We start from the raw sequence: 12834 nt of genomic DNA, 5'->3' as shown, positions 1-12834 counted from the left end.
AAAGGTTGCGGCTTCAATCCCCAGTCTGAACATGCATGATCTCCTGTCTCAGCACACATGGGAGGCAACCAGCAAATGTTTCTCTCTTGCATTGATGCTTTTTTCTCTCCTTTCTTCTCTCTAAAAACAATGGAAAAAAGAAACGTCTTCAGGTGAGGACAAAAAAAAGAAAGAAAAGAAATATGCCCATGGGCTTCTCAAAGCCCTTCCTGAGAGATACCACACAAGCTCACCAGCTAGGATTCTAAACAGTGACATTCATGGAGGATAAGAGCTCTCTTGTATGAAATTAATAACAACTAACCTTTGTCTTCATTCATTTAATCTTCACAACAACCACTGAAGCAGCTATTGTTATCCCCAATTTTGTAGATGAGGAAAATCACTATGTAAAATGACAAAAACAATTCTTATTCGGCCCCCAAATTGTTAAACCTGAGGATAGAATCATAGTTATATACCCCATAAACAGAAGTATTTTCCAGTACTGTATTTGATTAAGGATGATGCATTCGTAAATAAAAATACCGTGATTTGTCTTTTCAGCATGGATAACATATAGTGTTATTTTGATCTAATCATCTTGAAATTACTAAATTATAGGACTTCAGACAAGGAAGTAAACTTAGAAAGTCCTCATTTTTAAAATAATTGTGTTTGCAATGTTTGAATGAAATCCCTGTAGAACCCACAGCCCTGAGTACCATTTAGCAGTCTATAGTACTGCACCTCCAGAATTCACTCATCTTCCCCCAGGATGAACATGAAGATTATCTCCAGCTTCCCACTGCCACAAAACAAAAATAAAACAAATGAACAAAAAAAGGCAAAATGACCAAGATACTTATTTTTATATAGGTTGTAAGCATTCTGGATTTTCCGATTATGTACAGAGTTAGAGACAGATAAATAAACTGTAGAAGCCAAAGATAGAAGTAGAAAGAATGTCGAAGGCAAAGGGTGTCAGAGGCAGTCCCTGAGTTACAAACCCCCCTTACGTAAAAATGAGCTCTCATTCCTGACTGACATTGCATAGGAAGTGTCTTTTACTTCTCACAGACACCGGATATCCTTCACTCCATTCCTGCCATAAACCTCACCCATCTTCAAATCCCACCATCTCCAGAATCCACCACCTCCCATCTTCACCAACAGCCCCTTTGCCACCACTTCAATGGTAGCTTTGTACCTGACCCTCACCACTATCTGAGCCCCATCTCAGCAGCTGCCTAGCAATAGGAACCAGGAGTGTTCTGGAGTGAAAGGGAGGAGGTGTGCCTCTAGCAATCTCAAGTTCCAGGTGCCCTTGCTCTAAGAAATATTGAGTTAGACCATGTGCTGTGTAAACCCTGTGGCAGTGTTAATAAAAGAACCCCCTCAGTTTTATTATGTATTGAAGAGGCTTTTGTGGTTTCACAATGTAGATTCTTGCTTCTGTGTTCTGACTTCTACTGCAAATACGGATTTTACTCTACAATGTGGCAGTGTATTATTCCATTCTGCTCTCAGGCAGAGCTGAAGAGAGCTGAATGGGGGGACCCAAGCATGTTCAACTTTCCTGTAGAGAGACTTTCAATCAATTGTTTTCAGTGCCATCCATTTGCTTCCTATATGAGAGGAAACTGGTGCCTCCAGGTCCAGAGCCCTTTGAGAGTTCGTTAGTGCGATTTGACTTCTGAAGGCACTTGGGTTTCTGTGTGGTTGAAAAAGTAAGCATTCCTACGCTCTCCATAGTCCAGAATTTTGTTATTTTTATTATATTAAATTTATTGGGTTGACATTAATAAGATTCTATAGGTTTCAAGTATACATTTCTATAACACATGACCTGTATACTGCATTGTGTGCCTACCACCTAAAGTCAAATTATCTTCTGTCCCCATGTGTCTGACCCCTTTCACCACTTACCACCTCCCCACACCCCTTCCCTATGGTAACCACCATACTGCAGTCTGTGTCCATGAGTTTCAACTTTCTATACCACATATGAGTGAAATCATATGGTTCTTAGCTTTTTCTGACTGACTTACCTATTTAGCATGATATCCTCAAGGTCCATTCTGCTGTCACAGATGGCAGTATTTTCCCTTTTCTCTGGCTGAGTAGTATTCCACTTTGTAAATGTACCACATTTTTATCCAGTCCTCTGTCAAAAGACACTCAGGTTTTCCATGTCTTGGCCACCATGAGCAATGCTTCTATGAACACAGGAGTGCATATGTGTTTGCAAATAAATGTTTTCAAATTTTGCTGGTAAATACCCAGAAGTGGGACTGCTGGATCATGTGGTAACTCTACTCATGATTCTTTGAGGATCCTCTATAATGTTTTCCATAGTGGCTGTACCAGTTTATATTCCTACCAGCTCCACAACCTCTCCAACATTTATTAATTTTCTTGTTGATAATAGCCATTGTAACAAGTGTGAGGTGGTATCTCATTGTAGTTTTGATATGCATTTCCCTAATAGCTAGTGAGACTGAGCATCTTTTTATATACCTATTGGCCATTTGTATGCCTTCTTGGGAGACATGTATGTTCAGGTCCTCTGCCCATTTTTTAATTGCATTATTATTTGCTTGGCGTGGAGTTGTATGGGTTCTTTATGTATTTTGGATATTAATATCCATAATTTTTAACTCTCCTCTTTGTTCTCACATTCTTTGGATTCCTTTGCATTCCTTCAAGTTGAATTTCAATAGGAAGTGTAAATGCATTGTTCAAACATAGACTAAAATGAAAGTCTAAAAAATCTGCATGTTTACTGTCTGTTTAATGACCTCTTGTCACTGATTTTTACAAGTTCTTTTTATATTAAGAAACTTTACTATTTGTCACTTGTGGTATATGAATATTTTCCCTATTTGGGCTTTTGTCTTTTGATTTTGTTTTTTATCATGTATAAATTTTTCACACTGATTTAGTCAAATTTATTAGTATTTTTCTTCTTGATTTTTCTCATGCTCTTGAAGACCATTTCCTTTCAAGATTATTAAAGAGGGGAGAGGGGAGGGAATTTCAGGGGAAAAAAGGAAGGATTTACAGGAACTAGCATGAAGGACACATGGACAACTACTAAGGGGGGTGGAAAGGGGAGGGAGGTGGGGGGTGTGGGGGTGGGCTGGGAAGGGAGTAAAAGAAAGAATACTGTAGTTGAAAAATAATTTATAAATAAATAAATAAATATTTTTCTTTGTTCTTTCTAGTTTTATAGAGTCAGTTTTGTTTCTTCATCCATTTTCATTTTGTCTTTTTGTTTTATTTATTGATTTTACAGAGACAGAGAGGAAGGGGGTAGAGAGAGAGAAAGAGAAAGAAGGAGAGAGAGAGAGACATCAATTTGTTGTTCCACTTATTTTGTGCATTCATTGTTGCTTCTCGTGTGTGCCCTGATTGGGGATCGAACCTGCAATGTTGGTGTATCAGGACGATGCTTTAACAAACTGAGCTACCTAGCCAGGGCCAATTTTGTTTTAATTTTCGATCAGTCTGGAACTTATTTTGGTGTTAGATGTGAGGTGAGAGACCAATACTGTTTTCCTCAAAATGTTTTCTCATTTAGGTTGTTTTTATCTCTCATTCAAAATGTTACTCTTATCCACATGCTAAATCTTGGTATGTCTTGGGTCTAATTTAGTTTTATTTTGTTTCATTAATTTATTTGCCTACTAATATGACAGCATTACTTATTGCAGATTTGTAGTTGGTTTTAGTATAGGAAGAAATTTTTCTCCTTCAGTGCTCTTTATCTTAAAACAATATTTTAGCTTATGTTATTCTCCCTTTAAATGTTTTAAAGCTTGTATAGTTCTAAAAAACATTTATGCTGATGGTAAAAAAATAAATAATACATTAGTATATAAGATAATTTTATTATTGTTTATAATAGTTACCACTTTATTCCCTTATTTTGTTTTTGTTTCATGAGATCAACAAAAATACATCTGTGAATAATGACTTTTCCATGTTTTCTAATTTTTATAGCTTCCATTTCCTTTCTAAGACATTGTTAAATAATAATGTTGATGGTGCAAATATTCTTTGTTGTTTTAATGGGAATGCTTCTCCATTTTGCTATCAAAAAGTATGCAAGTTTTTAGATGTATTATCTGAATTTATGAAGGTAATCATATGTTTTTAATCATTTGACTGTTTATATTGACCTTAAAAATTATCTTTAGCCATTTAAAGGAAAACAAATTTATATCACTTGTTTCATCAACCAACTACAAAAATGCAGCGCCTTCTTCAGAACCATCAATCCCTCCTCATTTTTCCTTTCCTTCTCAGCTTAGCTGCCACTGGAATGTGGAAAAATGTGGCTGCCAACTAAACCACCCTGGGGACGTCTAGCACAGACAGTTTTTTCACATAGTATTTTCTGTGTAGTGAGGTACCTAGAGTCATGTAAATTTGTACTAAAAATTTAGTTTTTGGCACAGGGATTCTGTTACAGTTTGTATATGTTACCAAGGGTGCTTTTTATGTTTGGCACACAAAAGATGAAGATTAATACATTATATATTGAAAAGTTGGGGACGAATTTGCTGATGTGGCAAAAACTGAACTTGAAAACAAAAGACCTAAATTCCAGTTATGAACGTGCCCCTTGCTACCTTTCCTTGGACTAGTCATTTGGCTACTTTGAGACAAAGATAATGACTAAAGAAATCATTGCAAGATGTAAAGCAGCCTGTTCATTGAGGACATTATTTTCAAATTTTAATTATATTGCAAACCATTAAAATTATTTACTTCAAAATTGCCTCTAAAGCATAATATAATTTTCACAGTAGTTGACTCAGTAACATGAGTTTTTGTGCTACACAAAATGATGTGTGGTCCACCCCAAGAAGGGTGACTCAGTTATGCCCAGCTCTTTTCTAGAAACACATAAGACACCAGTTTGAGGCAGTTACATGCAAGTGGTAGGTGCCTCCCAGCCTTTGAACCCACAACTTCCTAACCTGCCAGTACCTTCGCATTCTGGCCATTACCCTTTCCTTTCCCTTTCAAAGCATGAACTTTCTTATTTCAAGGTCTTGAAAAAATTGTAGCCATTTATCCTTAAATAAAGGAGCTGGTTGTGAGGATGAGGAAAGTCTTCAGTAAGAAGCTTCAGAAACATAAAGAAGCTGTCAATGCCTCCTGAGGTGAAGGAACCCAGAATAGAGAAGCCTGTGTGTTCTCTAATAACCTTTCCTATCTTTTCAGTCTTCTGTGACAGCAAATACTAGGCAGAAATGAATAGCCCAGTAAATGAGATGAATGCTAAATTAAACAATGACAGGACAGTGGCTCTAATTGCCTTTGAAGCCTCAGTTCTGGTTCTGGTGTCACCCTTTAGACCATGTGCTCTCAAGCAATTCATTATTTTCATCCACCCTCAAAACATCATTGGGGAGGATTCATTTAGATCCATCTCAGCATCCCTTTTCTGAAGAAATTAAGCCATTAAACCTGCCACTGGATGTACTGACTCTATTGCATGGCAAATGCCTCCACTGTACAAAACCAAGATACTGCATAAATTCAGGAGAGAAGCATGATTTCTAGTGAATGGTATTAAGCACAGATCTTTGGCACCTGGAGGATATGGTTTTTGTACCAAATCCTGAATCATTAGGGTTATACACACACACACCTATATGCTGCATGGGTGAAATATCTACTTGGAGAAGTTTACAAATGTTTATGAAAATGGGCAGGCACTCCTGTTTCATGGGTAAGAAAAGCAATAGTTTGAGATGAGGCTCACCATGTGAGATGATCCCACCATGTAGAAGATAAAAACTGCCAAGGTATGTGTGAAGTTTTATATGGTTGTCATTAGCAAATAAACACCATGTGCTATGCCTTCAACCAACAGTTTAATTCTTGTTAGACTGATGAATAATTTTTCCTTTTGTAGGTTTCTTTGGTTAGCTTGGTAGCCAATGCTCTTGGCTACTCGGAACTTGGTGCCATCAAATCCCTCCGGACATTAAGAGCTTTGAGACCTCTAAGAGCTTTATCCCGGTTTGAAGGCATGAGGGTAAGAAGAATAAAAGCTTTCTGATGATTCATATCAAAATTTAGAGGTAATGATTTAGGTAATGATTTAGACACAGAGGGGTGCCATACTCTTTTGAAATTTATTTCATAAGATTACAAAATTTTAGAGCAGGACTCATAGAGATCACTAAACCTAGACTACTGAAATTGAAACAGGCATTTGAAAAGTTGTCTGTGGCAGAATGAGGACTAGAGTCCAGGTCTTCTGATAAAAGTTCAAAGATGTTTCAACAATATCCATAAACTATGTGATCTTATTTCTTTCTTTCCATTGCTTATACACTTTGAAATGACTATTTACTACTGACATTCACCCTAGAAGGGTCTTTTTCTTCTCCAATAGGTAATTTGATTCCTCAAAAATTACTGGCCATGAATGAAATGTAAAATGGTCTTTGTGTGCTTTTACTTCTTCAATTAACGTCAGTGATAAAAATAGCTGTTGTACAAGAAAACAACACTAAATTGTAGCCTCTGACAAAATCTATATTTCTTAAACAAAGTAGGGGGTTAAGATAATTAAACACTGCAGGCAACCCCTGGGGTTTGTTTTATAGATCTCCTTTTAAGTGAGCATTCTGCATGAGATTGACTTTTTCTATGGCACTTCTATTTTCCTCTCCAGGTCCCTTCTTTAGTGTGTATTTTATGCATCTAAACAGAAATTATGCACTTGTATACATAGTGACTTGCCATGGCCCTCAAAATACTATTTAGCACAAAGGTCAGCTTTGTTGAATCCAGCTTGCAAACGCCCGTGGCTATTGAATTTGTTGTAGGTCATAGAGCTTTCTTTTATCTTAAGGGGTGGTTTGTTCGGGCAATAAAAACACTTCAGTTTTGGCTTTGAGATTCACTCATGGGGGAGAATGAAACCACTCTCCAGACTTTTCAGATCACTATAAGAAAGAAATACTTGGTTTTACACTATAATTTTATTCCACTGAGACTCGATAATGTCACAAGATGAAATGTGTAAAGTTATAAAATTTTAGATCCTTTTCACTCCAAATTTTTGCCATTATCGACATTACTTAAGCCATCATCTGGTTGTATGGTTTCATACTAATAATTTATTTTTGAGGGGATACAGAAATGAAACAAAACAAAAAAAACATATATTTGCTCTAATCCAAAAAATATTGTCATTTTCAATGCAGGCATATGGCAGAATTAACATTCCAGCTATAAAATATGGTAAAATGTGTCATGAATTTATTTGATGTCAAGAGAACTTGTGGTGGTCAGTTTACAAAAATTTTAATAGTACCCTGGTTGGTGTGGCTTGGTGGATTGAGTGCTGGCCTGACAACCAAAGGTCACAAGTTCACTTCCCAGAAAGGTCACGTGCCTGGGTTGCAGGCCAGGTCCCCAGCTGGGGGTGTGTGAGAGGCAACCAATCTCTCTCACACATTGATGTTTCTCTCCCTCTCTTGCTCCTGCTTTCTTTCTCACCCACCCTTCCTGTCTCTCTAAAATAAATTAATTAAATCTTAAAATTTTTTATAGCAAAAAATCTGTTTTAAGTGTATTTGACTTAATTTCTAAAATAAATAAAATCTTAGTAGCCTGTGAAATTATTGCCATTTTAGATTTAAGGTTGTGATTTCAATTTAAAATTCCTGGTGTTGATTTCTAAAATAATATTTGCAATATTTTAAAATTAATAGTTTCATTGAATATATATTCTTAACAAAATAGTACAGTATAAACCAGATTCAATTAGGTAAGAAAAGATATCGCTGACAGCCCTAGATATTTCAAAATACACCTGAATCTCTTCTGAATTTAATGAGAGGAAATGTGACTTCATTTGTCCTTAATGAAATAGGTGGGCCTGGTGAAGTAACATGTGCCCCAAAGTGAACAGGTAAGAGAGTTGGAATAATAATGGGCACATGTTCAGTATTTTCATGTCCAGAGACAAATTCCATCTCATTTCCTAATTTAACATACTTTTTAAATTGAGATTTACCAATAAGAGCCCAAAGGACCTTGCAAACTCCTAATCCTTTTCTCATAGACATGAAAACTTAACTTGTTCTGAGGATATAGGTTTAATATATTATTAATACTTTGCTTATTTGTAAGGGTTTATTTAATCACATTTTCAAATCATCACTCATTAACACTCTTGAAAATTAAAATGTATTGTTGAAAGATGATTATTTCTTCTGTTGATATTTAATGTATCTTTTTTCTTTTTTCCCCAGCATACATTTTCTGACTCCATCTTACTTTACCAGGTTTTGTTTCTTTCTTTTCATGCTTTGACATATTTTGCTTTTAGATTTTAGCATTTAAAATTCTCTAGCTTTTTTGTTGTGTGACTGTTTGTTTTCCCTTACAAATATGTCCTAGAAAATATCAGAGGAAAAACTTGTCCTTCTAGATTTTTATTTAACTCTTTTCACACCCATTTTAGTCTTAAGTAAATGAAAGGAATGGTTTCCACTTTAACGATTTGTAAGCTTCCTTATCCTCATTTCTTCTTCTAGGTCGTCGTGAATGCTCTTGTTGGAGCAATTCCCTCCATCATGAATGTGCTGTTGGTTTGCCTCATCTTCTGGCTGATCTTTAGCATAATGGGTGTGAATTTGTTTGCTGGCAAGTTCTACCATTGTGTGAACACAACTACGGGTAACATGTTTGAAATGAGTGAGGTCAACAATTTGAGTGATTGTCAGGCTCTCGGCAAACATGCTCGGTGGAAAAATGTCAAAGTAAACTTTGATAATGTTGGTGCTGGATATCTTGCATTACTTCAAGTGGTAAGTGGCTACTGTGTGAGTTTTGAAAACATTTTCAAAATGTTTCAAATAAGATCATTTCTCTGTTCTTCTGTTTGAATGATTATTATCTGACAAAAGTGGTTGATAACATCTATACCATAAGCTTGATTTGACTGTAAGGAAGATGTTTTACAGTTATGTTATTTTTAAGCATTTTTAAAATTGTTGTTTAAGTACAGTTTTCTGCCTTTCCCCCTTCTCTCCCCACCACCCCACCCGTCCCCACCTCCCTCCCCCACTTCCACCCCTGTTGTTATCATCCATGTGTCCTTTATAATTGCTCCTGCAAACCCCTCACCCCTTTCCCTCTTTATCCTCTCCCCTCTTCCCCCTGGTCACTGTCAGCCTGCTCTCACCTTCGATGTTTTTGGTTACATTTTGCTTGCTTGGCCATTTTGTTGATTAGGTTCCTGTTAAAGGTGAGATCATATGGTATTTGTCTTTCAACGCCTGGCTTATTTCACTTAGCATAATGCTCTGTAGTTCCATCCATGCTGTGGCAAAGGGTAGGAGCTCCTTCTTTCTGTTGAGGAGAATTCCACCGTGTAAATGTACCATAGTTTTCTGATCCATACATTTACTGATGGGCACTTAGGTTGCTTCCAGCACTTGGCTATTGTAAATTGTGCTACTATGAATATTGGGGTGGATAGGTTCTTTTGGATTGGTGTTTCAGGGTTCTTAGGATATAATCCCAGCAGTGGAATTGCTGGGTCAAAAGGCAGTTTGATTTTTAGTTTTCTGAGGAAATTCCATACTGTTTTTCATAGTGGTAGCACCTGTCTGCAATCCCACCAACAGTGAACTAGGGTTCCCTTTTCTTCACAACTTCTCCAACACTTGTTTGTTGCTTTATGATGGCCATTCTCATCAGTGTGAAGTGGTATCTCATAGTGGTTTTAATCTGCATTTCTCTGATAGCTAGCAATGCTGAGCATCTTTTCATATTTCTCTGAAACCTCTGTATGTCCTCCTTGGAGAAGTGTTTGTTCAGGTCCTTTGCCCATTTTTTTAAATTGGATTGCTTGTCTTCTTAGAGTGGAGTCGTATGAGTCTTTATATATTTTGGAGATCAAACCAATGCCCGAGGAATTATTGGCGAATTTTCCCATACAGTTGGTTCTCTTTTAATTTTAATGCTGTTTCCTTTAACCATGTAGAAGCTTTTTTTTATGAGATCCTATTTGTTTATTCTTTCCTTTATGTCTCTTGCTCTAGGGGGACATATCAGTGAAAATATTGCTGTGTGGAGTATCTGAGATTTTCCTGCCTATGTTCTCCTCTAGAACTCTAATGGTGTCATGACTTACATTTAAATCTTTTATCCACCTTGAATTAATTTTGGTGTATGGTGTAAGTTGGTGCTCAAGTTTCATATTTTTGCATGAAACTGCCCAGCTCTCCCAACACCATTTGTTGAAGGGACCGTTTTTGCTCCATTTTACTCTGCTGCCCCTTTGTCGAATATTAATTGACCAAAAAAACTTGGGTTTATTTCTGGGCTCTTTATTCTGTTCCATTGTTCCCTGTGTCTGTTCTGATGCCAGTCCCAGGCTGTTTTGATTACAGTGGCCTTGTAACATAGTTTGATATCAGGTATTGTGATCCCTCCTACTTTGCTCTTCTTTCTCAAGAGTGCAGCTGCTATTTGGGGTCATTTATGGTTCGATACAAATTTTTGAAGTCTGTGAAATGTGTCATTGGTACTTTAATACGTTTTGCATTGAATGTTTAACTTGCTTTGAGTAGTATGGACATTTTGATGATGTTAATTCTTCCAATCCATGAACACGGTATATGTTTCCATTTGCTTGTGTCTTTCTTAATTTCTTCTTCAGTGTTGTGTAGTTAGTTTTCTGAATACAGGACTTTTACCTCCTTGGTTAGGTTTGTTCCTAGGTATTTTATTTTTCCTGTTGCTATATCAAATGGGATTTTTTCCTGATTTCTGTTTCTGATGTTTCTTTCATTGTTGGTATACAAAAATGTCTTTGATTTCTGGGTACCGACTTTGTATCCCGCTGTTTTGCCAAATTTATTTATTAGGTCAAGCAGTTTTTTGGTACAGTTACATTATAATGTATTTTCCCTAGCATTCAGCTTTTAGAGTGTTTTAATGTGATTTTATATTTCTATTTCTTGTTTTTTTCTTGTTATATTATTGAGCATTACTGAGCTATTAATGCATTTCTAAGTTTTTGCAGCAATCATTGCCAAAGAAACAATTTAATGTATTAAAATAATAATGTATGTATTGTAGTAATGAATTAAATGCATTATTAACCATATATTTAATTATACCAACATGTAGAGTATGGTTCTAAAATGTGTGAAAATGCAAATTTTATGAAGTGAATTTCAAAATGTTTAATGTTTAATAATTTTGACCTAATTGACAGTATATTAACTAATCAATAATTATTCATGAAAATGACTGAGTTGTGTTTAACATGCCATAGGTTTGACTCATAGAGCTTGACTTTTGGCATGAAAGGGATTTGAGACTGAAAGGGGAGTTTTATGAATCAAGCATCAAGTTCAATTTTAGTGTAGAAAAAAAAGGAAAGCCTTCCAAGAAAAACAATGAAAACAGTTCCAGACTCAAAATAAAATTTTGTTCTATTTCAGAGTCATTTTTGATTCAATTCATTTTAATCCCTTCATAGAACATTTCATAATATTGTACAAAAAGTTATTATAATAACACTATTATATTTTCATATAGTAAAATGCATATTCTTAGACAAGGTTTTTAAACAGAATTCAAATATATATTGTTTACAGGCCACATTTAAAGGCTGGATGGATATTATGTATGCAGCTGTTGACTCACGAGATGTAAGTATCACTCAAATGCTATTCATAGCTACTAGATTTTTCATGGTGAACATTTGTGCTAATTTAACTGAAAAGTCCAGAATTTTATATTAAATGTTATCAGAATGTTTAAAATTATATGTGGAAATGATCTTCATAAGACAATACACTTAAATATAGATTTTTTTGTTGATACGTCTACTATATAATATATAACATGAAAAGTTGTCTAATTGCATGAATTAGAAGATATAATATTGATCCAGTAAATGAGACTCATAAGAGTAAGAAAGATGCTCAGTGGGGTAGCAACTTGTCTCTCCCTGTCCCCGGAGAGTATGATAAACCAGGGTCTGGGAAGCAGCTTCCAAAAACACCATGATAAAAGCAAGCAAGGTTCGGGGAAACTCAATTTTTTAAATAGAAATAAAAATAATTTCTCAGAACATATCTGTTTATGCTGTATTTTCCTGATAAATGTTGATGTTCTATTACTAAAGCCATATTTCCGAGAGCTGGCATTTCCAAACCTAAATTCAAAATACTGCACAATATACATATAACTAATAATAGACTCAAAGTGTTTTCCTTATTTATATCACTGTTGTTACTCTAAATAATATGTACAAATAAGCCACAATGGGAAAGCAGATTCAAGAACAATCAGAAAAATTACAAATTTTCATTATGCTACATCATAACTATTTGAAAAAATGAACTGTTTGTTGCAGAATACTCTCTGAGGGCAAGGCAAAAATATCTCTATATTAAATAATAATACTAAATTGTTCATTTCATTTACTTTTTTGTTTTTAAATATTTAATATTTTCCATATTACTTAGGTTCAACTTCAGCCTGTGTATGAAGAAAATCTGTATATGTATTTATACTTTGTCATCTTTATCATCTTTGGGTCTTTCTTCACTCTGAATCTATTCATTGGTGTCATCATAGATAACTTCAACCAACAGAAAAAGAAGATAAGTATTCCTCAACTCTCACCTTTCTCCAGTCTAAGGTTCTGTTATATATGGGCGCTCGGAGTCATGATAGATTTTGATCATTTTGACATTCTTTTCTATTCATTATATTGTCAGTTCAGCTGCAGAAGATTCCACCTCTAATAATCAGTGCCTTCTCTCTGGGTTCATCCTCTGCAAATTTGTTATA

General features: G+C 35.5%; 1 protein-coding gene across 1 annotated transcript in view; it reads left to right on the top strand.

Annotated features, from left to right (window-relative positions):
- LOC119047635 (sodium channel protein type 3 subunit alpha) overlaps positions 1–12834 on the top strand; it is a 117493-nt gene that overhangs the window by 99840 nt on the left and 4819 nt on the right. Inside the window, exons 21-24 of the mRNA XM_053665237.1 lie at positions 5912–6034; positions 8553–8825; positions 11631–11684; positions 12507–12648. Coding sequence (XP_053521212.1) covers positions 5912–6034; positions 8553–8825; positions 11631–11684; positions 12507–12648 — 592 coding nt within the window. The remainder of the gene's footprint in view (positions 1–5911; positions 6035–8552; positions 8826–11630; positions 11685–12506; positions 12649–12834) is intronic.

The sequence above is a fragment of the Artibeus jamaicensis genome, unplaced genomic scaffold (assembly GCF_021234435.1).
Source record: "Artibeus jamaicensis isolate MK-2021 breed Jamaican fruit bat unplaced genomic scaffold, CSHL_Jam_final contig_391, whole genome shotgun sequence".
Classification (NCBI taxonomy): domain Eukaryota; kingdom Metazoa; phylum Chordata; class Mammalia; order Chiroptera; family Phyllostomidae; genus Artibeus; species Artibeus jamaicensis.
The sequence above is the reverse complement of the archived record's forward strand: the minus strand, read 5'-3'. Positions and strand labels throughout refer to the sequence as shown.